Source organism: Camelus ferus, chromosome 26 (assembly GCF_009834535.1).
Source record: "Camelus ferus isolate YT-003-E chromosome 26, BCGSAC_Cfer_1.0, whole genome shotgun sequence".
NCBI lineage: Eukaryota > Metazoa > Chordata > Mammalia > Artiodactyla > Camelidae > Camelus > Camelus ferus.
The window spans coordinates 23711015-23733551 of record NC_045721.1 but is presented as its reverse complement, the minus strand read 5'-3'; the positions used below and the strand labels follow the sequence as shown (position 1 = coordinate 23733551).

At 51.3% G+C, this 22537-nt stretch overlaps 1 protein-coding gene and 3 long non-coding RNA genes across 4 annotated transcripts; 3 read left to right on the top strand and 1 right to left on the bottom strand.

Annotated features, from left to right (window-relative positions):
• The first annotated feature begins 697 nt into the window (after nucleotides 1-697).
• Nucleotides 698-4273, top strand: LOC116659974. The gene is made up of 3 exons (XR_004315320.1): nucleotides 698-1233; nucleotides 1706-1796; nucleotides 4062-4273. It is a non-coding gene; the product is annotated as an uncharacterized LOC116659974 (long non-coding RNA).
• Nucleotides 4274-7812: 3539 nt separating this feature from the next.
• Nucleotides 7813-9593, top strand: LOC116660019. Its single transcript, XR_004315373.1, has 2 exons — nucleotides 7813-7911; nucleotides 8781-9593. It is a non-coding gene; the product is annotated as an uncharacterized LOC116660019 (long non-coding RNA).
• A 7182-nt stretch (nucleotides 9594-16775) lies between these two features.
• Nucleotides 16776-18171, top strand: LOC116659995. The gene is made up of 3 exons (XR_004315348.1): nucleotides 16776-16915; nucleotides 17107-17314; nucleotides 17700-18171. It is a non-coding gene; the product is annotated as an uncharacterized LOC116659995 (long non-coding RNA).
• Nucleotides 18172-19927: 1756 nt separating this feature from the next.
• LOC106728844 (beta-defensin 103A) lies at nucleotides 19928-21003 on the bottom strand. The gene is made up of 2 exons (XM_032468450.1): nucleotides 20815-21003; nucleotides 19928-20174 (listed from the first exon to the last, which is right to left on the bottom strand). Exons 1-2 carry the CDS (start codon nucleotides 20870-20872, stop codon nucleotides 20029-20031), a joined length of 204 nt encoding a protein of 67 aa, XP_032324341.1. The 5' UTR covers nucleotides 20873-21003; the 3' UTR covers nucleotides 19928-20028.
• Between the last annotated feature and the right edge of the window lie 1534 nt (nucleotides 21004-22537).

The following is a 22537-nucleotide window of genomic DNA, read 5'->3' as shown; positions in this document are numbered from 1 at the left end:
TTTAGGGGCAATGCTCAATCTGCGTAAGCTAAGGCTGCTTTGCTTCGGGCTATAGCAAGGCCATAATGATCACCTTCAGTATGCACCTCTTGATTGCTTCTCGCTAATTGTGGGAATGTCAGGTGAGTAATCTACCATCACCCAGGACGGGAGGGAAGGCACAAGAGTCCTTGAGCCGGCCACTTCTGAAGACATTTGCTGCAGACAAGATTCACTCAGAGTAAGGGCGGGGTCATTTGCTATGAGGAGCCCAAGATTTTCCAGGTGAGAAGTAATTGAAATCTCGCCCCCAGCTCCCTGGGAGTCTAAGCTGGGGTCGGCTGAGCCAAACCCCAGCGACAGAGAGCAGGTTAACTAAGATTAAGGGGTAGGTGGGCGGACGGCTGCCAGCATAACGGACACCAACTGGGGCCTGTGTGTCCTCCTGTCTCGCGGGTCCGACTCAGCACTGGACGTGCAGCAAATCAGTCCTCTGTCGTCAAGGGCTTTGCAACGAGTAGATATTGTCGAATAATCATTAGGACCAGGCGCCTCCATGCTCTGTTTCTCCCCAGACAATCATGAAAAGCCTTTAACGGTGTATCCCCAGCACCCCCGAGACGAACTCTCCTTTCACAAATCCTAACTCAGGAGCGCCACCTCCTGTTCCAAGCACCTGCCTCCACCTTCCAGGTGAGCTATGACATTGTCCCAGTGGCCCCCGTAGGTGCGGGCTGCGCTGTGACTGCTTCTGGATCACTGTCCCCTCAGCCCCCCCCCACCCCGTGAGTGAGTTACCCTCTAATGCACTGGCCCAGGGTCATTCGGAGCGGCCGGCCTCGTTTTCGGGCTCAGTATGCCTTCGCAGTTGGTGGCTCTTCCATTCCCCACCTCCTCCGACGGCAGCGCTGCACCCCGCCTCCAGGCAGGGCCTGATTTGGGAAGAGAGCTGGTGTTTATTCAGGCTTTGGCTCAGGAGGAAAGCCCCTCAGTTTCCACCTACCCTGCAACTGTGCTACGCTTGGTGGTATGAGAGCCGGGAACACGAGGTCTCATTGGTCATGAGACATCACCGCGGCCGGGACGGGGCCCTGAATCAGCAGGGCCATCCCTGGAACACAGATAAATTCCACTGGTCAGACTCAGCGGGACAGGCCCTCAATAAGAACCTGGCCTGGGGACACAGGAGCAGCTGCACCTTGAGCAGATTTCAGACGTTTCCCGGGACCTGCAGGGAGAAGGGAGCCTTGGGAGGTGAGCCCTGGGGGCAGGTGATGGTCTTCCTTCTACTCAGTTCCGTCGTACTGAGTGCGAGGGTGATTCCTGGAAAAATAAAAGACTGTTTTGTGACCGCACCTGCGCCCGGGGTTGAAGCAGCAGGCCGCAGAGACTCCGCGTGAGTAAGTGGGGGAAGGTCATGCAGCCCGTTCCCAGGCCTCCCCGGAGTAAATGCGGCGGCAGTCCCGGCCGCTCTTGTTTCTCCTGCATCATCACTGCTGCTTAATTACTGTTCTTTCCTGGTCCTTGACTCACCGAGTGCTAGCGAAGAAACGCCTCCAGCATGGAGCAGCCTTAACCATGGCTGCTGCTTACTTCACGGGTGTTCGGGCCACACCTGGACGTTCTCCTCCACGTGTGGTCGCGCTGATCAGACCTATAAAAGCAGCAGCTCTGAACGGCTTCTTATTCAACCGCACTGTAGTGCCATTTGTTTTCTCCTTTCCAGGAACTTTTCCGAGGTCTCTTCCGAATCAGCGCCATGAAGTTATTTTGCCTTTTCGTCTTTGTGGCCTTCTTCATCTGCCAAGTAATGCCAGGTAAACCCTCTCAGGCGTCTCCCTTCTGTAGAGGAGTCCTATTTCCTTTCTCCAGTCTGCTGCACTTTCAGAAGGACACCCTGGCTCCCCACCCCAGCTCAGGGACACTAACACGGGAAGAACGAGAGCAGGGACATTTCTCAAGGGCTTCCCTGCATTTGCACCTTCGGACTGTCTACACTTGAGGCACTGAGAAGGAACACTGACATCGACGGGGGAAGAACCTTGGACCTGCTTTCTTGTCCAGTCTGATGACACCCCTGCACATAGGTCTCCTTTCTTAAAGCTTCCGCCTACTGATGTACGTTGGAGCTCTGTCCAAAGTTTACCATTTGCCTCATCCTAGAGGCATTGTCTTGAATGAGTGGCTGTGAGAGCAAGAAAAGAGGACACTTTGAGGTTTGTGGAACCATGGCATCCTGGGGAAAACGCAGAGGTGTATCCTGCCCGTATCTTGAGCAAAAGGTGGCATGGATGGTGAGAGAGAGGGAGGCTGGAGCCTGAGTCCCTGCCTGATGGTTCCCTGCGTCACAGAAGTGCCGAGTGTCCCGGGCTGCTTGGGGGAGCAAAGGGGCCTGTGTGCGAGCACCGCAGGGCTCTGGCTGGGCACCGGGAGTTGGAACCTTGCTTCCTGCAGAAAGTCAGCAATTCTCTTCTGCTGCCATGTTGTGCTTCGTACTCACCCAGCGTGTCCTCCACTTCTCCCTCACTCTCTACTTCCTCCGAGGTCCTGTCTTAATAGAAGCTCATCTGATCAAATATTCCCTTCCCAGGTCACACTGCTCAGGGCTTCTCGTGCCTTCCAGAGAGTCGGTTCACAAAACTGACAAGACCGAGCTAAGGGGTCAGGAGCCGGATGGAGCGGCGTGCCCCCCACCCCGACCCCCTCCTCCTCTGCTCTGGGTTACCCGCGGCCCGTTCCCTGTGGAGCCGCTGGGCAGGGTGACTGATTTCATTGTGTCCCTCGGATGAGTGACCAGAATCAGCCTCCTCACTGAGCTAATTTTCAGTCAGAGAGGAGGCAAGTGTAGACCCTGGCGGGCTGTGAGTCTGTATCCTCTCTTGGGGAAGAAAAAGGAGGGGACTCGCAGGCCTCCTCACAGAGAGGTTCTTGGTGCAGCACTGGGACGGTGATGTTAGTGGCCCCCAGGCTTGGGGGGCGCAGGCGCCAGAGCTCCTCTGTCACAGCTGCCGTGATCAGCACAGAGGGGTGTGGGCGGCCCTGCCACGGCAGCCACAACCGCTCGGCGTGAAGACAGGGACACAGGAGCCGGGCTGAGCAAACTGTCTGCTGGAGGCCCAGTTCCAGCCCCTGCCCTCGCAGCAGGCGGGGACAACAGGGCTGAGGCCCCGAGTCGGGGCAGCAGGGGCGTGGGAGCCTGGCGTGGACCCCAGGAGGGGTGGCCGTGGCCCTTGTCCAGGCTGAGGCCAGTGAGAGCCGCCCCCCGACCACTGCAGCCTATGCCAAAGCTGGCGGTCTCTGCGCGTGGTCCGTCACAGACAGGCGGGGCTCGAGGCCCTCCTCCTCTCTCCCACCTGCTAGGAGGCAGGAAAGCAGGCTTTTCAGCCTGGCTTGGAGCCAGGTGGGATTTTCTTTTCTCTTTTAGAAACCTCTCTCCCCAGCTGGTACCCTGGCTACTCTGGGACCTTTGCTTTAGGGACTTGAATTTTAGGTCTTAAACCTTATTTTTTTTAGGACAGATCTGATAAACCCTGAAGGCGGGGTTCGTCTCTAAGCCTGGGAACTGTGAGTGAGCTTGAGCCGGTTACAGCCAGTCCTCAAGGGGGCCAAGCACACTGTGTGCGTGTGTTTGCACGTTTAGTGAGTAGGCGTGCAGTCTCCTGCCTGGGCTAGGGCTGCCGTACCGTCCTATTTGCAGTGGGCTCCTGTCCCAGGAAGATAGAAAGACAAAATGTTAACGCGTTGCTTCCCAAAGACATTATCTGACGACCCCACAACGCGCATCTCAGAAGGCACAATTGCAGGCTCTCTGTCCACCCAAGAGGAGTATTTAACGCCTCTGAGCCCAGCTTCCAAACGAAAGCACAAACTATTTCTGCTCACAACAAGCTCTTGAAGACTGGCATCGTCCTCCTGTTTAAGGAGCCAGGAGAAGGGACAAGGTGGGAAAGATGAGGTGTGTTAAGACAGAGCTTTCATGAGCAATACATCTGGGGGGTTCCTGGTGGGACCGAATTATTTCTTCCCCTGTGTAGGGAGCTTGAGCCTCTTCCAAAAACAAACATAGTTTTTGTTCTCCGCAGGTTATGAGCACAGCGAAACGCTTCGTTTCTGTGACTCACATGCAAGTGTGTGCCTGAGGAGGAAGAGAAATTGCATTATTCGCAGGCCAGGGCTATGCCCTGGGAGGAGCTTCTGCTGCACAAGGATAAAGTGAGCTGAAAAATCCACATTTGGTGGAACGACCCTGAATGAGGTGCATTGGCGAGTTCACGTTTAATGGATTATCCTTGAATTAAACTGGAAAGCTGAGACCTCGTTATATTGTTCTCTTTATCAGTTTCGCTTATTTTGTCAACACCCATTCATTTATTTTGAACACCTGCCCTGGGCTGGAAACTCTGCTGGTGGCCTGGGATGTGGAGTCAAGGTCTCCTGTGCTAAGAAACTCACAGTCATGGAAATCTTACCCAAGTTGGGTGGGTCAAGGATGTCTTCCCAGGGAAGGCCATACAGGAGTCTTTAAAAAATGAGTAAGAATTAGGCAGGGCAAGTTGAAGGACAAGTGACTAAGTGTGTTCCAATGTGCGGAGAACAAAATGTACGAGGGGACTCTGCCAGAAACACGGCTGCCACTATGTTCGGGGAGTTTGAGAACCAGGATGTGATGAGATGAAACCAGAGAAAGTATGGCCAGTGGGTGGAGGATGGGAGACTCTGAGGAAGTTCTACTTTACCCTTTTAAGCTACAGGGAAAGGTTGAAGAGTTTTAGCTTGAGGTATGAAGAGGGACTGGAGAGGCTGGAAACCCAGAGGACTGGAGGGTGGTTATTTAAACCAACTTGGGGTTTAAATTACTTGGGGGAGCAGAAGCATGAGGGTCTGGTCACTGGAGGTGGGAGGTGAGACCGAAGATTTCTGATAGGTCTGGCCCCCTGGGTCCTGGGGATTTCCAGCAGCTGAGTCCTTGGTCTAGAGCCTAAAGGAAAGATCAAGAGAGTGATTTCTGAGACATTAGGATTCTTATGGGTGAGACTTGAAGCCTCCCAGGCCAGGCATCCAGCAGAGGCTAAAGTAACAGAGTTGAGAATGAGAAGGTGGGTCTGTCCAGGAAGCCGGCAGGTTGAGAGGTAAACTTGGTAGCTTCGTCTGGAGCCATTCTGGCAAACGGCCCTTCTGTTTCCCTCCTGGTATCATGGCGATCAGCTCAAAATTGCCAAAGATCCCTGGGGTAGAAACTATCCTGATTCTGACTCTAACGCTAATGCCTGTTTCAATAATTACGTCTAACTTGAGTTGAGGGCATTAAGGGTTGCCATTTGGCCTCTGACATCGGACCTCCTCAGGGACAGTGGTTTCTCTCATGATGAATCTTTCCCCATTGTCCCCAGGTGGTGGAGAACACGGTGTTCCCCTCAGGCATGAATTCCTTAACGCCTTGGTGAAAGGAAGGCCCCCTGACCTTCCCAAGGTCACGGTCAGAGCACAGCTCTGTGGTCACGTGTAGTTAAGTCAACTTCAGCTTCCGTCCCTCTTTGGATTCCTTCTGCTGAGGTGTATTTCTGATATTCTGACCCTTCGACTTCATTTACTGAATTTGTATCTAAGTCAGCCCAGCACCTCCCTGAGCCTCCCCCACAGTGGAGCTGGATTATTCAACCCAGAGTCGCGGGTCGCTGTGCATATTCCCGTGTATCTGGCCTGCTCCAACGCTCTGTTGTTCCCTTCCTGTTCTGACACTCTTGGCATACGTTCAAAAACATATTTCTTTGGTCAATGTTTGCAAACCCTTGCAGTTCTTTTGATGTGAATAGTATGTCGTGGTCAGACCCTCTGTAGTCTTCCAGGATTGTTGCTCAGCCCAGAAGCAACGAGGAATTGACAAGGTATGTCTCGAGAAGCACGGGCTTCTACCCTGAAGGCAACTGCACGAGGTCAATAGAGAGTCTTTGGTCAAGGGGAGGCTCACCTCCTCACACGGGGCAGGAGGATACTTCAATGAGCAAGGGATGCTGAGAGCTGGAGGTCAAGGTATTAACAATTAGCTGAATGCACACAAATGTCCCCGTTCCAGTTTCAGGTTCCCATCCTTATTTCCCTTGTGGCTTGTACATTTACTAACTACTGTTACTCTGTAATGAAGAGTTGTCCCGTCTCCATTTATTCTGTCTTCTCATTCATATCAGTATGAACGGATGGCTATTTATTTTATCTTTGGGTTATAATGCAATACTTTATTACCTTTTTTGACGAAGTTGTTTCAACTTTGGCCGTTGGGACCTCTTTCGGGTTTCTCTTGTGACTTCCCAGCATGCTCCATTTTGGGGGGAGCACTTTCTTATTTTGTGAGACTAAGATGCTCCCGTCTCTTTTTGCATTTTCCCTGCCTCAGTCCTGGAGTCAACCAGCTCTTTAAGGATTCCTGGCTCCACACACACACACTCAAAGCTCTACCCCCAATCCATACATTCATAGACACATATTAACAGATTGCAGGTGGCTTGAAGAACATCCGTTTCAATAGCTAGAGGTGCAGAGACTAAGAGCTGGAAAACGGAGAGGCTGTCCAAAGCGAGTCAGCTCATGAGTGGCGTGCAGACCTAGAACTTAAGTCTCGGCCCTCCAGGCCAGTGACCCGCCACGCCCTCAGAAAGAACCCTCACAGGACCCATGTGAGTGGTGGTGCTTTTATTAAGCAGAGATCAGTGGTGCTGAGTGTCTCGTGCTGCTCTGGGGACACTCCGGCCTGAAACTAGACTCTGCAGCAGTGTTTCTTCCGACTTCTGCATTCCGCAGGCAGGATGGAGCAGCCGTGGGTTCTTTGATGCTTACAGACACCACCCATTTTTTCACATTCGATGTTTTTCACCTTTCTTTCATGCCCTGTGAAGGAAAGGGAGGTGGAAAAAACCCAAAGAAATGAAGGCATGTTTAACCAAAGCTACCAGAATTCATCGTGGAGAGAAAATCTCCAGACTGTCGTCCACAGGGGTACAGCTGGCCCTCTCCCTATTTCGGGGGGACCTGTGAGCCTAGAATGGTTTTTTGTTTTATGGGTTTTTTTTTTTTTTTTACATTTTTTTTAGTTGTAGAAAAAACTCAGAAAAAATATTTGATGGCACATGAAAATTATATGAAATTCAAATTCTAGGGTCCACAAATTGTTTTATAGGAAGAGAGTTGCCCTCATTCATTTATACATTGTCTGTGGCCGCATTCATGCTACAACAGAGATGCATTGTCCTGACAGAGAGCTTGGGGCCCACAGAGCCCAAAATATGTATTAGCCGCCCTTTACAGAGACAGCTTATCAACCTCCGTGCTATGGTGTCTTTCCTTTTCGGATGAAGAACCCTTAGGTCAGAGAAAGCAGTTTGTGCCACAGATGAGGGATACACATCACGTGGTCTTCACAGACGCTTCCTAAAGTGCCTGCCTCTTTTCCAAAAGGGTAAAATCTTACAAGCACTCAGCACAAAGTACACAAACTAAGCATTGGACTGAGCATCCTCACCCCTGATCGCTGTGCCTCCCGTATCCCACGCAAGGAGAGCTGTTTTATAAATTGGCATTTAAATCCCACAGCCATGGCTCGTAGTGAGCACCGGCCTTCTTACGCTCCTGTGAGTTGAGCCGGAGAGAAACTGTGAGAGGTCAGTGACTAAGTCGTTCGGAGAGCAGGGGAGGAGGAGAGGGAGCCTGCGTGATGTCTGGAGGCAGGAGAGCAAGGAAGAGAGTGACACACAGCCGGGAGGAACTCATGAATGAGAAGAGTGTCCACCAGAGTCCGTGGCGTTTACAGGCGCTGGGTGTTTGTGATGGGGGCACAGTCAGCCAGGATTTGGGGGACCTGCCTTCCAAGTCCTGCTCCCCCATAACCACTGTTTTCTTTCAGGGGCGGCAGAGTCTCTGCATTTTTCATAAGAAGGCAAGGTAATTATAAATTATGCATGTATTTATAATGTATGTGTAATTATAAAATATATATGTAATTCATATTATTAATAGGAATGAATATATAAATATATTATATTCATGTATTTAAAATTAGTGTCACTTACATTAGATAAGTGTGAATACATGTCCATGCGTGTCCGTCTCTACACCCACACCCACGCCCGCGTCTGCGGCTACATCCGCCTGCCTGTCGTCTGTCTTAGGCTGTTCACCAGACAGGTCTGAGTCTCTGTTTTCCTGGCACAAGGTGGGATTCGCCTCTTATGTGGTTAGGTGGGGCCACAGCACTTGCTTGGTTAGTTTGAGTTCTGAGCAGAAGGGCCGCGTTCTTTCAGGGCTGGAGCCCTTCTTGCCAACGTGAGGCTCCTCAGAGCTCTTTCTTTGGACGCCACGCCCAGCAGCCTTCACGGGGGCGGCAGCGCCGTCGGGAGGGTCTGAGCAGCTGCGCTGAGCGGAGCACCCCTGTGATGGGCTGGCATCCTCTGAGCAAGACTTAAACACTTGCTCTTGTAAGACACCAGGATTTGGAGGCGGCCGTAGCCACCGCACAGCCTGGCGCCTCCTAGGCTGACCTACATGGAGGGTTGCCAGGTAACAGGAGCCCCAGTTTAATTTGAATTTCAGATCAACGACAAATAGTCTTTTAGTACAAGTATGCTCCGAGTGTTGTGTGGGTCCTCCTCAAGCTAAAAGTGTTTGTTTGTATATAACTTGGTACGTAAATTTGTTTTCTGGGATTGCTGACTATTTAATAAAAACATGGTCTCTGGAACCAAACCCACTTGGGCTTGAGTTAAAGGCTTCACCACATACAACCTGCATTAACAATTTACTTCATTTCTCAGTCTCATCTGTAGGACGGACCTAAACATGCATGCCTACCCCAGAAGCACTGTTACGAGGAGGCCGTGGTCCAGCACATCAGAGGTGCTGTCGTGTTGGCAAAGAGTTGGTGGACGTCATTGGCCATTGTGGGCAGAGTTGTTGTTATTCACAAGGAAGTGACCTGTAGGCTGCAAAGTACCCTGTAAATGTCGTCTGTCACCATTACTACTTATGGGTTTACTTCTAACTCGCTAGGGACGATCGGGGGAGGACACTTTCCACTTCTTTAGGCTGCTCTTTCCTTGTTAGTGAACCAGAGCTTGCTGTACGTGCCGCACTTCTTTCAGATACGACGTTACTCGCTGGTTACGTGTTCCAGTGCACCCCCGGGTGAGGAGTCCACCAGACCCTCCCCACTCCGGGCTCCTAGGCCACCCACTCTGCCATCCTCCCAGTGGGACCCACAGCTTACCTGATGTTGCCTGGATAAGACATACGAGGAAGAGAAGGAGGAGGTATAGCAGCCTCATGACGGGAGATGAATTTTCGGGATTCCAGGTGGACGCAGCAGTGGCCAACGGCACATCAGTGGGGGCCAGCGATCTGGGAACGAGTTTGCAGAATTCAGCTAGACAGACAAAGCTTGTACTCCCAATAAGGACATTCAGTGAGGGCCTGGGTGTAATTGGAGGATGTCTCATCTGTGGACAAGTGGTCCCAGGCCCGGGTGTGCCTGTCACAGAGGAAGAGGTGAACAGGGGTCGGCAGTTCCTAGTGGATCCTCACTTCTGCTTACGGCTCTGAGGTTTGGTGCCTTTTTTTTTTTTTTTTTTTTTTTAGAAAAAAACTATTAAAAATGGAATTCTTTGTAGTCAATTAGTTATTTATTCATTCACCTTTATTGCATTTCTCTGCACCTGCCCGTTTCTCCTTAGGAAGGCAAAGACCCCTCCCCACCCTTTAGAAATTCAAAAAAGGAGAAGGGATTTTGGACATTGAAACAAGCTTCTCTCCCTTTTTACTTTCAATACTTTTTTTTGCTGCCGTTTTAAAGGGAGAATGGGTTCGTGTGGGGCAGGCTGTCAGCAGGCCAAGCTCCTGCTTCAGCCACAACCAGCTGAGGGCTTAAGGGCTGGAGGATCCTCGCCACAGGCGCTACGGCAGTGCGCTCCTGTGGCAAAGGGGTTAAACGCACAGGAGGAAATGAGGTCAGCCTCCTTCTTCTCTCCGTCTCTGTCTATGCAGTGTTTTTATGTCTCTTCTTTCCCACTACGTGTGAATTTCTAAAGTAACAAGTCCTGTTTTATGAGCTCACGTTCTCAGCACTCTGAACAGTGCCTGGCACAGAGCAGGTAGTCAAATATTTGTTTCCATTAATAGGTGCTAGTATAGAAGAACCCGATTAAGGGTGAATAAATAAATGGATGAAGAAAATAAGGGATGTAGCTATAGTGGGGTAAACGTGTGTGTGTGTGCGCGTGTGTGTGAGAGAGAGGGTGAGAATGATAGGGTGAGTGGGAAGTTGTGAAAGGTTTCGTAGAATTCTGCTTTCCTAGCAAAGAAGGAAAGGACGTGCCGTGGTGGATCACGTGAGCAAAGGCTGGTGCTCTCTCAGTAAATCAACCAAATAATTTATCATCTAAACGGGACATTTTTAAAATGCAAGGGACTTACTGTTAATAGTTATCCTGGAACAAGAGGAGTACACTGGGACGTCTCAGGCAATTTGATTTTTTTTTCTTTTTTTAATGGAGGTACTGGGGATTGAACTCAGGACCTTATGCACACTAAGCATGTGCTCTACCACTGAGCTATACAGCACCCCCGTCTCAGGCAATTTGAGAGCTACTGCCGCCCTGTCCCCGAGCAGACCTCTTTGTTAGTAAGCGCACGCTTCTTTGCCGAAGGCCAGGGGGGCCCTCGAGTTGGGTGCTCTCTCTCAGGGCCCCCCCAGCACTGCCCTGGGAGCGGCCGAGGCGCACTGACCAACCACGGGCCCTCCTAGGACGTGATGGCTGTTGGTGGTGTTGGTTTATCTTTCCAACTTGTCCTTTGCCCATTTTCCTCTCTCAGCCCAAGGACTATGGGATGTGAGACTTGGAAAATACAGCTCTACCTTGTATATTAAGAAGTCAGGTCATCAGTAATTCATATGCACTTCTGATTTTATACTAAGGTTAAAGACGCTTTTGCTTCCAACCACGTACCATTCGCAATCCTACGCTTTTATAGATAGCATTACCACAGGTAATCATTAGTCTGGGAGGAGACCCAAGAGGGCTTTCCTGCTTCCAGCTCCTGGTGAGAAGTTCACCCACCGTCTCTTAGAAAACCCTCGTGGTCCTAAGATGATGTCAAACCCTTTTTGGAAACAGGTTGGGATAACAATGAATGACTGCTTTAATATTTTGGCTCAGGCATAATCTTCTGGTTTTGAGGGTCTGGTGGGGACGCACTAATTTGCTCCACCCTAAAGTGTTTCTGAGCACATACACCCCCTCACCCACCCATCCTTAGTACATCAGAGTGTGTACATAGTGCGTCACCACACCTAGCCTTCACCGACCCGCTTCTCTTCCGTCTGAAATGAACTAGGTACCTCTGACCTTTTCTCTCTGCCCAGAAGCAGCTTAGCAATAAAATGTTACCACTTCCACTCTTTTGATCAGCATCTGAATCTTTCCTTAAGTGGAGATCTATTTTAGTTTAGTAACATTGACCTAAAAGCAGACTGTGTGTTTGTGCTGATCTGTCTGAGGGAGTCACGTTTAACTTGGCAGAGCAGCTCTTGGGGTTGTACCTCCTCGGCCCCAGCAACAGCGCTTTTATAATAATAATAGAAAAGAAAGTACAGACTGAAAGCTTCGTCCACATTCCCGTCTCCTATACTTTTATGCTGAAAACAATCCTTTTATTGACTCCCTAAATATTACGCATATATTCTCGCCACTTCTTCATCCCCAGGTGCTCTCGCCTGAAAACCTACCTTACAGCTGGTTCCTCCGCCCTTCACAGACTGTCTGCTGCCTGTCCACTCAGGCAGGGACACCTGAGAGCAGTGGCCCATTGGCACAGAGTTAGGGGCCAGGTCAGCAATGGGCAGAAGAGGGGCTGAGTGAGGTCATGCAGCATGCATTATGACCCCGGGTTGACAGGAGTCATTCTGGTGGAGGGGCAGGGGACCAGCCAGATTTGAGCAGTAGCAACCCCACCCCCACCCCGAGCCTGAGAGGAAGGAGAGGAAGTGGGGACTGCAGACACTGCTTCCCAAGGGTTGTGCTGAAAAATCGAGCAAAGCCCAGATGAAGCTGATCAATGCTAGAGAGTCAAGGAAGAAGGGTTTAGCTGCTCTTAGTTTTTTATAGATTCAGTAGAGGGGCCAAGAGGTCGAGCCGGTGAGAGTCTCATCCACGAGGGAGCAGGAGGACCCAGATGGAAAGGTTGGCCTCAGACCTGAGCATGAGCCCATTAGCTCACGATTCACATAGAAAAGCCACCTTCTTCTTGCTGCTGAGGTCAGAAGGGTATTCCTCCCATGCGAGAGTCATTGTAAGACACTTAGGAATGTTATGGCAATAAAACAGGTTTTATGGGGGTAAAACTTGACGGTTAAGAAAAAAATTAAACATGGAAATCCCAGTAAGGAAGATGATAAAAGTCTAAAAAAACAGTAAAATCAAATCACATTTAAAATCAGACAAAAGTTGAGTGATAATGAAATAAGCTAAAAATAAAGAATAAAAGGGATATGAGATGTCAGAGGTAACAGGCTAGATTCAGAGACAACCAGTGAGAGGGAAAGAAGGAAACATTCGTCGCGGCACAGGAATCCAGAACCGGCAGCAGAAATGACACACCTAAACCAGAAGTGGAACAAGGATCGTGAAAGTCGAGAAAACGCTTGAATGTTGGGAGCAGCTGAAATAAAGGTTTGGTTTAATTCCTGGGCCAAGGAAAACTATCAAATGGATTTAAGAAGATTAATGTTTGAAAATATGATTTGGAAGATCGCTTTCAATATATCATAAAGGTTTTTCTGTGGATAAGGAAGAGACGGATCAAACTGAATGGGACCTCACAGGCAGTGAAGCTCTGGGTTATGGGAGTAACATCTCAATGGTGCGATTTTGCTCCTTTTCCAAGGTATTTGGAGAGTGCGCTTTTGGGCAGGGGTCTTTGTGGAAGCTGTGAAACCACAGAGCACAGACACCATGCCCTGCACCCCAGCCGGAGGTTTTGTTTCTGCCCAGTAATCCCCAAAACACAGTCTTGAAATGAGAGCCTTTCATGTGACGTTGAGTCCAGGGACCCTCAGAGGGAGGAGAGGTTGGCAGGTGCACCGTGGGGTTTGTGAGCAAATAAATACGAAAATCTGTACAACCTTCAACAGTGTCGGCAGTTTCCCACTATTTTGTCTCATTAAACAGATCTAGGTTTTGGACCTTCGGTGCTGTACTCTCTGTGCTCACAGCGCATCATTTTTAAGTAGTAACGTAAGACTGCAGAGTTTGAGAAGTAAGTGTCTTGACCGAAACAACAACAAAGTTCTGAGGGCAAATTTGGCTCTGCTAGGGGTCTGGCCCTGAGCGATGCTCTCGGGCCGGCGGTTGCACAGGGCTGGAGCCGTCGCAGGGCTGTGCCCATGCCGGCTCCTGGGCTGGGGACAGCTCGTGGGGCATCTCGGCTTCTCCACGCAGTCTCGCCTCGTGGTCTCTCTAGCAGTGATTTCACAGCCAGCCAGGCTTCTCACACGGTGCCTCGGGGCGCCCACGGCCCTCGTCCTGGGAGAGGAGAGAGCCAGGTGAGAGCTTCACCCCCACCATGACATCAGAGGCTCTCAGCGTCACTGTGACCGTCCTCTTAATCTGAGGCGGTCACAAAGGCCCTCTCAGCCTCCAGGGAGGGGGACAGGTGCTCTGCATCTTGTTGGGAGAATGCCGTGGTTCTGGAAGGGCATGTTTGGATAACAGTGTGCCACACGCAGGAGAGGACCTGAGCCTTGGTGCCAGAGAATGACTCATTTTAAAAACAAAACCCACAGAGGTGAATTGCCTTCCCTCAAATCATCCAAGACCAGCTCTGCTGCCTGGGGGAGAGTCCAGAGCCGGGTTTGGCCTCACAGGAGCAGGGCCGCCTGGCTGCTGGACACTTGCGGACACACGTCGCTCCCAGCTTCTTCCAGGCCGCGGGCCGTGGGCCCTCACAGGTGGCGGCAGGGAGCGCCTTCCTAGCCTGTCTCTTCCCTCCTGCGTCAGTCTGCAGGTGTGAAACGGGGAGACGGCCCACTGCCCCTTCTCATCAATGCCAATGCGGGTTTTCTCTATTTAGGGCCAAGCGTGTGTGAGGTAGGGGAGCGGTCTCAACAAAAAGGAAGAATTGACTACACTCTTTAAAATTAACATATTTTAACACACTTTGTCCAATTCAGCTTTGCTGTCAATTAACAGTACTTTACGAAGCAGCGTCTCCCCTCAATGGCCCGCACGTAAATGAACAGGGCAGAGTCCACGCCCGTCAGGACGTCATAGCGCGATGGAGACTTAGAATTTTACCCACACGTGTGCGAGTGAGTTAGAAGCACGAACCAAAAGGAAGTGAGGACGCGGGAAGAACAGAGAGAGGACGGGGGGGGGGGGCTGCCTCCTGTGTGGAGCAGTCGTGGTTTCTCGACAGAAGTGGGGGTCCAGTGGGACTGGGCCCATGGGCTGTGTGTTTTCGGGGTGGCGTGGGGTCGGTGAGGACATGTAGGGGCAGGAAGCAGAAAAAGCAAAGCGCACAACACCGGGCAGCACGGGGAGGGACTGCGGGAGGTCAGGCGACCCCAGGGAGCGGGGCCCCTAAGCCTGGACGCAGGGAGCGTCACCCGTGGTCCCCGATGGCCAGTGTGGGGACTTAGAAGGACGTCCTCCAGGGTTTCGGAGATCAGCCTGTGATCGCACACAACAGCAGGGTTACCAGCGGGAAAGATTCTTTGCCTTTGAATACAGTGGTTTAATCTGGTTTAAATTTTACATAATTTTTGGAAGGGAGCAGGTTCTGAGTCCGCATCGGTCACAGCCGCCCCTTCGCTTTCTTGCTACTTTCTTCGGCAGCATTTTACTTTGGGTGAGCCGCAGGTGCCGATCTGCTTCATTTTTGGACCACACTTGACCGGCACACAGACGCCTTTATTCCCAAGGCAGCTAACGGTATTTCCTATATCTTTAGTAAAACCTGAAAGAAAAGAAAAAAAGGCAAAAGAGGATCAGAGATGAAGGCACCACGTCAGAAAGGCAAACTGTGTCCCCTTCGAGTGCCCCAGGGGCGTTCTTTCCCCGGGTCTTTGCCCTCAGGACAGTAAGTCATGAGTAGAGGACAACTTGGATCCAGCTCTCAGACAGAGACCGGCACTGCCCGGGGACCGGTGGGTCCCCACTGTTCTAGAACCAGAAGGTTGAAGGCTCTGATGTGTGGCTGAGGAGCTGGGGTGTGACGAGGGTGCTGTGCGAGGTCAGCGAAGATCACCCCAGAGCTATGCGACCCCCGTTTCCACAACATGCCAAAGGTCTCAGAACCAGAACCAGCCAGCAGGTGTCTGTTTTTAGCATGTTGTTTCCCAGCCCATTCGTCGACCAGGTAGCTGGGCTGAGGCAGGAGATGATGGAGTGTAGGGACTGTTTACAAGGGCTCTGTGTCTAAGTAACTCACAATTGACAGTAATAATGGCTAAGAAAAACCCTTTTGTACCATTGTCCCTAACAGCTCAGAATTCTCGCAGATCTGGTCTGGGTGTCATCCTTCCCTCACCCGCCCGCCTCCATGGCCTCCTTCTGATCATCTGTGTCTTCTCATCTTTCTTACACTCCTGTCTTCCTGACCCGTTCTCCTCCGTCCTCCTCCCCACTTCTATTCCAAGCGCTGCATCACAGCCGGAAACAGAACTGATAAAACGAAGGCTTTTCAACATACCGTCTAACATCTAATCAGTTATCTCAGGCCTCAGCCTCACATTCTCTCTCTTTCTCCCTCTTCCCTTCCTTCCTTCACCCTTTTATCCTCTTCCCGTAGGAACCAGGGCTGAAATGCAAACTAGGCACCCACTTCTGAGAACGGCTCTGGAGGAGCCGCTCCCAGCCGCTGGCGCAGCGCGGTGCCACCAGGGTCCCGTCCACAGGGCTCTCCCCGCTGAGCAGACAAAGCGCGGGGTCCCAGACAGCGGCTCCCGGAGGTCGGGCTGGGTTTTACTGTCCCCCAGATTCTCTGGTCACCCAGACACTCCACCCTTCAAGTAGGAAGATTTATAAAGCGATGTTCTGGACTTCTGTCCTTGGACAAAACCAAATTCCTGGCTTTTATTAAAAAAGAAGTGTCTCCCAGCAGAGGCTTCCTCTGTTTCACAGCAGACTCCGCACGAAATATAGGGAGGAGATGGACTTACAAGCTACTGGTTCCTTCAGGGTGACTTGCAAACAGCTGTGACTCGCACAGGAAGGTTCCTAGATTCCTTCCACACCGGGGACATGGGGCTGGGTGCTCATGAGCAATTCCTACGAGGTATTTAGTCTAATCGTGTGTAGAGAGAAGATGGACAGAGAGAGAGAGAGACAGGAGAGGGAGACGGTCCTGTCCTTCCCATCTGTCCCGCCCGCCTGCTGCGGGGGCCCAGCTCACCTGGAACGGACAACAGGACCGCGAGGAGGAAGGCGAGGAGGAGGTAACGGAGCCTCATGCTGGTGGCCGGTGAGCGTCAGAGCAAGCGGGGGCCGGAGGGAAGGCTGGGCCGTGCACTCCGTCAAGCTCCCAGGATCCCGGGAGAGTTCAGTTTTGGCTGCAGCTTTGGTAATTACAGAGCGATTAACTGAGCCTCTTGCCTGTGTGTCATGGGAACGGCCTTTAGAGCACAAAGCACGCTCAGTCACCCTTGCGCTAATCCGGACGTGGAAAATCCCAGAAAGACCTCTCCTCCTGCCTTTGGGACCGGAAGCTTCTTCCCATCTCAGTTCAGCTGATGGGGCAGGGGTGGGGCTGGGGATGGACGGGGCCCCGTGCCCGGCGCCCAGGGTGGGGTTTTTCTGAAGGAAAATAAGTCGCATTAATCGTGACTCCTTCCTTAATGATGTTTCCTTAATGATGCTTGGAAGAGATGGATATATACTTCCATATAGTTTACCTCTAGGTAAGGTGTTGATCTGTTTATTTATAGACTCTGCGGGGCCAGCGCTGCTAAGTGCTGTAACACACCACCGGAGAAGGAAGCAGCACCTAATCCCGGTCTACTTTCTCTCTTCGCTTATAATGTGTTTTAAAGATCCAGTTTGCCGCACAGCAGACGTTTGTTTTGTTTTGTTTCTCTTTTTTTTTTTAAAGAAAGCTGGTGATCCTGTTGTGTGGACAAGACTGAGCATGACTTCCCACAAGAGGAAGTCTCTGATGGGGTGTGAAAAAGAGGGCTGGCCCGGGTGCCACAGGAAGGGGTTCCCATCCAGGACGCTGGTGTGGCTGCCAGGGGACACGGCCCTTGGCAGGAATTCCTATGACTGCAACTGCTTCTTTCCCCTGGTGACAAGGTCTCAGGGTGAGTCCTCTGCCGCTGTGTTTATCCTGGAGGTGCAGCCTAGGGGCACCCTTGTCCACCAAAGGGAGGGTCATGTTGCTTTTGCAGGGAGCTCACACCCCAGCGAAACCACAAGGTGCCTCACCCCAGAAACCAGAGATGTAGTTATTATAGGATTTGGGGAAGGGTTGATTTTAGGTAAGATCTAAATGAATTATTAGTTTTCACAGACTCAGAGCACAAAACAAGGTTCTGTGGGAAATGGTTGCTGTCACACCCAGACTCGTGGTCCCCGTCTTTAAAGGGGAGATAAATGCTGTGTCCTCAAATTGCCCTCCCGTGAGTGAGGGGGAAGCTGACGCAGCGGCTCAGTTCCCCAGGTGAGAAGGGGTGTCCATTCCCACAGGTGTGCTCTTTGGAGCAGCAGAGTTGTTCCCATCCCTTGTGGCCAGGGCCGGCTTCATGGCTTGTGACGGTCACACAGGGACCTGCCCTCAGAGGGGAACCAGAGTCGGGCTTAATTCTCTGTCGCCACTGCCAGGACAGTCTCCTGTAACCCCACAGCTGGAATAACTCCGCCAGGTGCCGCCGTTCGGGGTGCCGCTTCTCCAGCGCCGGGGGACGCCGGAGCGTGGGAAGGACATGGTCTTTCCAGTGTGTGCACCGCTCCCTTCGCCGTGCAGAGCCTTTCGGTTTGCTGTCATCCAGCGCGTTTGTCATTCCCTTTGTTGTTTGTGCTTTTGGTGTCAAATCCAAAGTAAGCTTTGTTGAGACCCATGTCCAGAGCTTCGCTTCTATGTCTTCTTGGAGTTTTGTGGTTCCAAGCCTTGTGTTTAAGCCTTTGATCCATTTTGGGTTGATTTTTGTGTATGGTGCAAGAGAAGGGTCCAATGTCATTCTTGTGTGCATGGCTGTCCAGTTTTCCCAACACCACATGTTGAAGAGGCTGTGTATTCTTGGCCCTCTTGTCAAAGGTCATTTGACCATATATGTGTTTTTTTTTAATAAAGCGTATATGGGTTTACCTCTGGGTTCTCGATTCTGTTCCATTGATCAGTGTGTCTGTTTTTGTGCTGATACCTTATTGTTTTGATTACTGTAGCTTTGTAAGTACAATTTGAAATGAGGAGATGTGATGCCTCCAGCTTTGTTCTTCCCGCTCAAGATTGCTCTAGCTGTTCAGGATCTCTCGAAGTTCCACGCACATTTTAGGATTGTTTGTGTGTTTTTTCTGTATCTGTGAAAAATGCCAAAAGCTCTTTTTAGACCATCATTTTACCTTTAATTCATATGTTTTATAGGAAAAGAAATAATAACTTTGTTGGAGCCAACTAAATTCATCACTAACATTCACTTGATAAAGTTGGAAATAGAACTGAGCATTAATTTCACCATTTTTTAGAGCTGTCTTAGAATCAAATGAAAGGTGGAGACTTCCCATGTGACCTCGGATGCTCCACCGCATTCCGATGCCCCTGCTGTCTGAACTCTGACCCCAGTCTCTGACTCAGGAGCACTACTGGTCCGTTTGGGTTCTTCCTCCCCGTGCTCCGGCCTGGAATCTGCCTTGCGCGGAGGCTGGAGACAGCCTGCCTCTCACCCGTTTGCTGCCCGGGCTCCGCAGTCACGGGCCTGCAGTGCTCGCGCTCAGCATCTGACACGGTGGCATCACTGCCTTTGGCTGCTTAGTTGTACACTGCAGGGGGCCGTTCCCAGAGCAGTTTCATTATTTTGGTGAACGGCGATGTTAAGGCTCATTTTGGGGATTCCGCTCCCCCAGTCCTGAGAGCCCAGAGCCTCGATTAGGGGCTGGAGTCAGGGATGATCAGTCTCCCGCTCCGTCTGTCGGAACCATTCCTTGTCACCCTCGAGAGACCGCTAAACAGTTACACGGCAGGGTCTCCAAGTCATTAGAAGGCGCTTCAGTTCAATAAACACTTGTTGAGCTTCTGTGTCAAGGCACTTAGGCCAGACGTGATTAAGTTCCCTGCCCTTCAAAAGCCTGGAACCAAATATGGATGTTGGAAATATGCAAATGTATAGAATGCAAAAATCAAGCAAGACTCAGAGGTTTCAAGTCGGAGTCCTGTGGTGAATCAGAGGAAAGACAATATTTGTCAGGGAAATCAGCTCTGTTTGCAAGGAGGCTGACTTTGACATGGCCACGAGAGATGGTTAAAGCTCGGAGAAAAAGCTGGAAGAGAGATTACATGCCAGGACGCGGTCAGACAGAGCAGAGGCCGGGGTGAGGGGAGGCCAGCGGCAGAGTTGGGGAGCCCAGGCCCCCGTTTCTCCGAGGTGCAAAGAGTTCAGAAAGACTTGGGAAGGCCCCTGGGGGCTGCACTGAAGTTTAGGGAGAGGTCTGGTGGGGAGATGCTGTGGCAGGAGGAGGGGCTGGGAAGCTCAAAGGCAAGGGTGACGAGAAAGCAAAGGAAGTATTTCAGGAGGAACCAGGAGTCCAGTGTCACTGGGGTGCAAAATTTACAAAAGAAGAGAAAGTTCTGGTAACCCTTGCAACAGTGGTTTAGATCCCTTGTTTGAGTTAAAGGTGAGTCATGAACAAATGCTAACTTGCCTGTTTGTTAACAACTAGCACCATGACCAGAATTGAAAAAAAAAAAAGATAATCAAGCATTTAGCTTTTCTGGAAGAAATATTTAATTTGACTTGGCTTCTGTAAACGTCAAGCAGGCATCTTCACACTTTGCGACACCGTCACTGTGAGTCTGGGTTTTTCACTTCTTCTTGCGGCAGCATTTTCGGCCACTCAGAGAGCAGCGGCCTATCTGTTCCTCCTTTGGGAGGCAGCCAAGCACAGCGCAGCGGCCGCTTCTGATTTTGCAATAATACTTCTGTAACTTGTTTATGATGCGTCCATTACCTGCAGAGAAGAAAGAGAGCACGGGGAGGTTTTAGGAAGGCTGAGTTACAAGCACAGAGCTCTCGGAATTCTGCAAATAGCTGACCGGCTGTCTTTCTTGTATCCTTTTATTCCTTTTTCCCTTCTCTGTACCATCAGGAGTCACGTAGAAGGTGGGACTAGGCAACCGATCCGCAGTGCCTTTGGGCTCCAGCTCACGGGAAGCACCGTGATGCCGAGGATGTGGCGTGGCCACCGCCAGCCCCCTCGTGAACTGACACCTGTGAGAGCGGGGGCTGCAGTGGTCCCCTGGCCTCTCCGGAAACCCAAAACTCTAGCCCCAACCACTGAGCAAATAAAATGGAAGTCTGTGCTTCCGATCTCAGATTAAATCAGTCTTTCCTGTGGGTATTAAAGTTTTACATCACTTTCTTCACATCTCAATAACAGGTGTGACAGTCTTCCTTGAGGAGATGGCTTTTGTGGGCTATTTAGTCTCTCAAGAGTGAATCAGAAGAGATTATGAAAACCGCTTTGAGGTCCTTGGTGATCCTTGTCAGAAAAGAGAGAAGGGACTGGGGACGTCCAGTTCCTGTAACATAAACCTGCACTTCCCAGAAGACTGGAGATGGGTGGCCCTCTCCCCTCCCGGCCGTCTTACCTGGAACAGGCAGCAAGAACAGGAAGAGCAGGGCGAAGAGGAGGCAGCGGATCCTCATGGCTTCGCGGCGCAGAAACTGGGAGGGAAGGCGGGCTGGCTCCTTTATAAAGGCCCCACTCCCCAGCCATGGGAAGAGGCACTCAGCAGCTGCGATTCCTGTAATGCTGCGGCGATGACACCATGACGGACTTCCTGGTGCTTCATGCCAATGTGTCTTACCCAGCAGACCACGCCCATCCCCCCGGGAGGTCATTACAAACCCAAGGGGAAGCAGGCCTGCTGTGAGAGCACGGGGCCGCCCTGAGGCCTCCAGGCGCTGGGCGCCTGGGTCTGCCTGGCTCAGCTCTGGTCGAAGGAGCAGGTGGGGACGGCCAGCCTGCTCCTGGAGACGGTCCTGGGGCTCGTGGCTGGGAGCTCGCTTGTTTCCGCTTTTGCCTTCTTCCTAAAGTCCTGGGAGAGTCTGAGGCCCACCTGGGAACCACATCGGTCCAGTCCAAGGCTGGTGCATTCAGAGTCTAGGTATAAACTGGGGCTGGACCACACCCTGAGCCTCCACGGATACACCTGAAATTGCAATGAAACGGGATCAGCTTTTAATCAGTGTGGGAAAGGGGGGAAAGCGGGCGACATTCCAGAGACCCTGCCCCCCTGCCCTTGGCCTGCGATGGGCGCTGTACCTTGGGTGAAACCCGGCTTACACTTCCTCCTGAAAACTGCCAAATTCATGAGTCAAGAAAGTGTCTCATTTTTCCATCATCAGAGAAAGAGAATGCCGGGGATGGTGTATCTGATGGACCGGCATCTCCTCCTTGGTGACGACACTTCCTATGCAAATGAGGAGCTCGGGAAGATACACGAAAGGCTCCTGGTTACTCATGGCTCATGAGAACTCACGGAAGTCCAGGGATCGGTGATCTCCACTGGGTATAAATTCAGTGTTTACTCGGCCAGCTGCTTCTTAAAAAATGATTAGGCTTAAGTGTTAGGGAATCCAATCAGTGGGTTATACTCGAAAGACTTGTTTACTTGGGAGCCGAAGTCTCCATGGTGCTGGTTGGCTGTTGCACGGTGCGAGCGCAGCGACAACGGACCCCCGGGGTTCTGGGGGTGCTCTGGTCTAGGACCAGGACAGCAAGCAAACTCTGAACGCCTGCTCTTGACAGAGGCAGCTACCGTGTGCTTGGGGGAGGTCGGGGGATAGAAGAGGTGAGCTGCAAAGGGGGCCTGGCTCTGGTTCTTCCTCTTAGAGAGCCCGCATGTCGGTAAAAGCAGATGGGCATACAGTCAGATAAACCACAGAGAGTGAATTTTAATAATTGCCATGGTAAGTGTTCAAGCACAGGGCTGTGGAAATGTAGACAAAAGGTAATTCATGCTGAAGGCGAGTTTCTATAGCAGGTTTAAGAAGAATTGCGAATTGTAGACACTTCACCTTTTAAAACTTTCCTCATCAGTTCTGGGATGAGAGACAAGGCAGTTTTTTTTTAATGGGGAAGGGAGTGTGGGGTGGACAGGTGTGTGCAGAGTGTCACTCGGTGTCACACAGGGTAAGGAGAGGGAGGGGTTGGGTGTTGCAGAGAATTAGAGCCAGTTCTCAGCCCAGGCTCGGGCTGAAGTCATCAGAGCTCCGGTCACCGGTGATGGCTCACTTTGCCATGTGGAGCACAGACCTCCACGGTGAACCCTTGGTCTAACCTGCCCCTTCGAAGACCAGGAGGCATTT

Bases quoted from the DNA above. Each gene is read 5' to 3' on its own strand.
- LOC106728844 (XM_032468450.1), bottom strand. From the start codon at position 20,872: ATGAGGATCCGCTGCCTCCTCTTCGCCCTGCTCTTCCTGTTCTTGCTG. The intron at 20,175-20,814 runs GTAAGACGGCCG...TCTTCTCTGCAG, and splicing joins GTTCTTGCTGCCTGTTCCAG to GTAATGGACGCATCATAAAC.